Source organism: Corvus brachyrhynchos, unplaced genomic scaffold (genome assembly GCF_000691975.1).
Source record: "Corvus brachyrhynchos isolate BGI_N302 unplaced genomic scaffold, ASM69197v1 scaffold211, whole genome shotgun sequence".
Taxonomy (NCBI): Eukaryota; Metazoa; Chordata; class Aves; order Passeriformes; family Corvidae; genus Corvus; species Corvus brachyrhynchos.
The window spans coordinates 291,775-294,230 of record NW_008236211.1 but is presented as its reverse complement, the minus strand read 5'-3'; the positions used below and the strand labels follow the sequence as shown (position 1 = coordinate 294,230).

The 2,456-nt window shown below is 55.3% G+C and overlaps 1 protein-coding gene across 1 annotated transcript in view; it reads right to left on the bottom strand.

Moving 5' to 3' along the window:
- Positions 1-2,456, bottom strand: part of ASXL2 (additional sex combs like 2, transcriptional regulator) — a 73,053-nt gene that overhangs the window by 57,389 nt on the left and 13,208 nt on the right. The window contains exons 2-3 of the mRNA XM_017743412.1: positions 1,577-1,587; positions 969-970 (exon numbers count right to left, since the gene is read on the bottom strand). Coding sequence (XP_017598901.1) covers positions 969-970; positions 1,577-1,587 — 13 coding nt within the window. The remainder of the gene's footprint in view (positions 1-968; positions 971-1,576; positions 1,588-2,456) is intronic.

Genomic DNA, 2,456 nt, shown 5'->3' with positions numbered 1-2,456 from the left:
AAGAAATCCTGTCTGCGGTCCCCCCTGAGCCTGCCCTGGCCCAGCCTGAGGCCGTTCCCTCTCCTCCTGGCCCTGTTCCCTGCGAGCAGAGGTTTGGACCAACCTGGCCTAGTGGAAGGTGTCCCTGCCCAGGGCAGGATGAGCTTTAAGGTCCCTTCCAACACAAACCATTCTGGGATCGTATTACTCCTCCCAATTTTCATCCCTCCTCAGCTCCACAGCAGCTCCACTGCTCTGCTTCCCTGCAAAGCAGAGTTTTGGAGCATCCACAGAATGTAAGCAACGGGCACGAACATCCAACCCTCACATTTTATTGGAGAGGCTGCTCAGTGGCACTGAAAGCGCTGTCACTGTGTCCCACCGAGGCTGCTCCGTGGGGATGTGCATCTGGGTCACACCTCCAAGAACCTCCTCGCGCTGGTGACAGCAGGGATATTTTAGAGACACTACAGGAACTGGACTGACTGTCCCAGCTGCTCTTGGCCCTCTATTCTTACTCCTCCAAACAGATGCACAGAGCAGAAAACCTGACAGTCACAGAAAAGGCAAATCTCTCTGTCAAGCATCCGGTTCTGGTGCGTTTAACGCGTGCTGGGGAGCAGCTGCAGCTCAGGGCTGAACCCCAAAGCCACAGCCTGGTGTTCAGTGAGCCCTGGTGAGTCTGAGCAGGAACTCACACCTACACTACTGTACTTGCACTCAAATCACACTTGGTGCACAACACCTCAGCCTGTGCCACACGGGGGTTCTGCACATTTGAATTTCCCTCTTTTTAAAACCAAAAGCTGCCTGAGAGCACATCCAAGCACACTTAACAGAAGCTGACTGTCCCGTTTCTCTCAGACACCAGAGCTCTGCTACTGCACAGTGACCAGGTCCATTTCCACCTCCTGCAGGTGCTGCAAAGGCCATGGTGGGGGGGACAAGGGGATCCCAAACCAATCTGGGATTTTGTAGCCAGGAAACACCGCTGGCTTCGGGTCTTAAACATTCTCACCTGCAAAAGCCTTGCCATGAAATGCTCAGCCAGCCCTGTACAGGTGCAAGTCTGAGCTGCCTGGGGAGGAGACCACAGCCTGTGCAGAAAGGCCTCTCAAGGCTCCTGTGCTGTTAGAGAGGAGCTCCCTCAGGTCTGCACGAGGCCTCCAACCCCTCCTGCTAGCATTAAATGAACCAGACCAAGCAGGAGTGTGGCTGAGCTCTGTGGTAAAATCCACACCTACAGCACGTTTATGGCTCTAAACAAGGACAGAAATTGTTCCCTGGGAGGGTGGGGAGGGGCTGGGATGGAATTCCCAGAGCAGCTGGGGCTGCCCTTGGATCCCTGGCAGTGCCCAAGGCCAGGCTGGACATTGGGGCTTGGAGCAGCCTGGGACAGTGGAAGGTGTCCCTGCCCATGGCAGGGGGTGGAATGAGATCAGATTTAAGGTCCTTTCCAACCCAAACTGCTCTGTGACTGTATGAAACACAGAGAGTGTCTCGGAGGTCCTTCAGCAGCACTGAATTTTTCTCCTGGAACGTTGCAATGGTGAAGAGCTGCCCACACTTCCACCTGGGATCCTGCTGGGAGAGGCACTCCGGGCAGGCCTGGGGATTCCCCACCTGGCACAGCCACTGTTCCCTCTTCCCTCCGGTGCTCACACCCGCCCCACCCTGCTCTGCACAGGGAAACAACATTCCAGCACTTTTCCAACTGCACTGACACTCTGGGACAGGTGGGCTCCGCTGCCAAGCCAAGAGCCAGGCCCTGGGGTAGCTTTTAAAGTAGGTGTACTGCTAATTGTAATTTTAATAGCAATCAAATAAGCCCCACCTCAGCCAGCACTGCACTGCCAGCCCATTGCTCACCCCAGCGATGGGAAAAGGGCTCCACTGAGCTCGAGCCAGAGGAGTCACCTGCACACCCACAGCTGCAGGGATGGCGTCTGCAGCAACTCACAGAGCCGTTCAAGAGGTTAAAACTCCCAGCAGGAGCAAAGGAACTTGGAAATGAGCGTTTAAAATGGCAGGCCAATAATTGGATTATTGTGACTGGAAGGAGGATTTTGTAGTCTGCTGGTTTGCTCCAGCCATTAGAGGGGATTACACTTCCACCTCATCCCTCACAAGTTCTGTTTCCACACAAGAACCATTTTTAAGCCTCCATTTGTCTGTTAGAGATGCCCAGGGTGAGCTTAAAGCAGATTTCAGCTCACTACAACTTCTAGGCCCAGAAGTGCAGGTGTCAGAGGACCGAGATAAGCTCACACCTGCACTCGCTGGCTTTACTGGGAAGTCACAGAATCCCAGGATCCCCAAGGCTGGAAAAGCCCTCCCAGCCCATAGAGCCCAACCTGTGCCCGATGCCCACCTTGTCCCCAGCCCAGAGCACTGAGTGCCATGCCCAGGGTTCCTGGGACACCTCCAGGGATGGGCACTCCAAACCTCCCTGGGCAGCCCCTGCCAAGGCCTGCGCC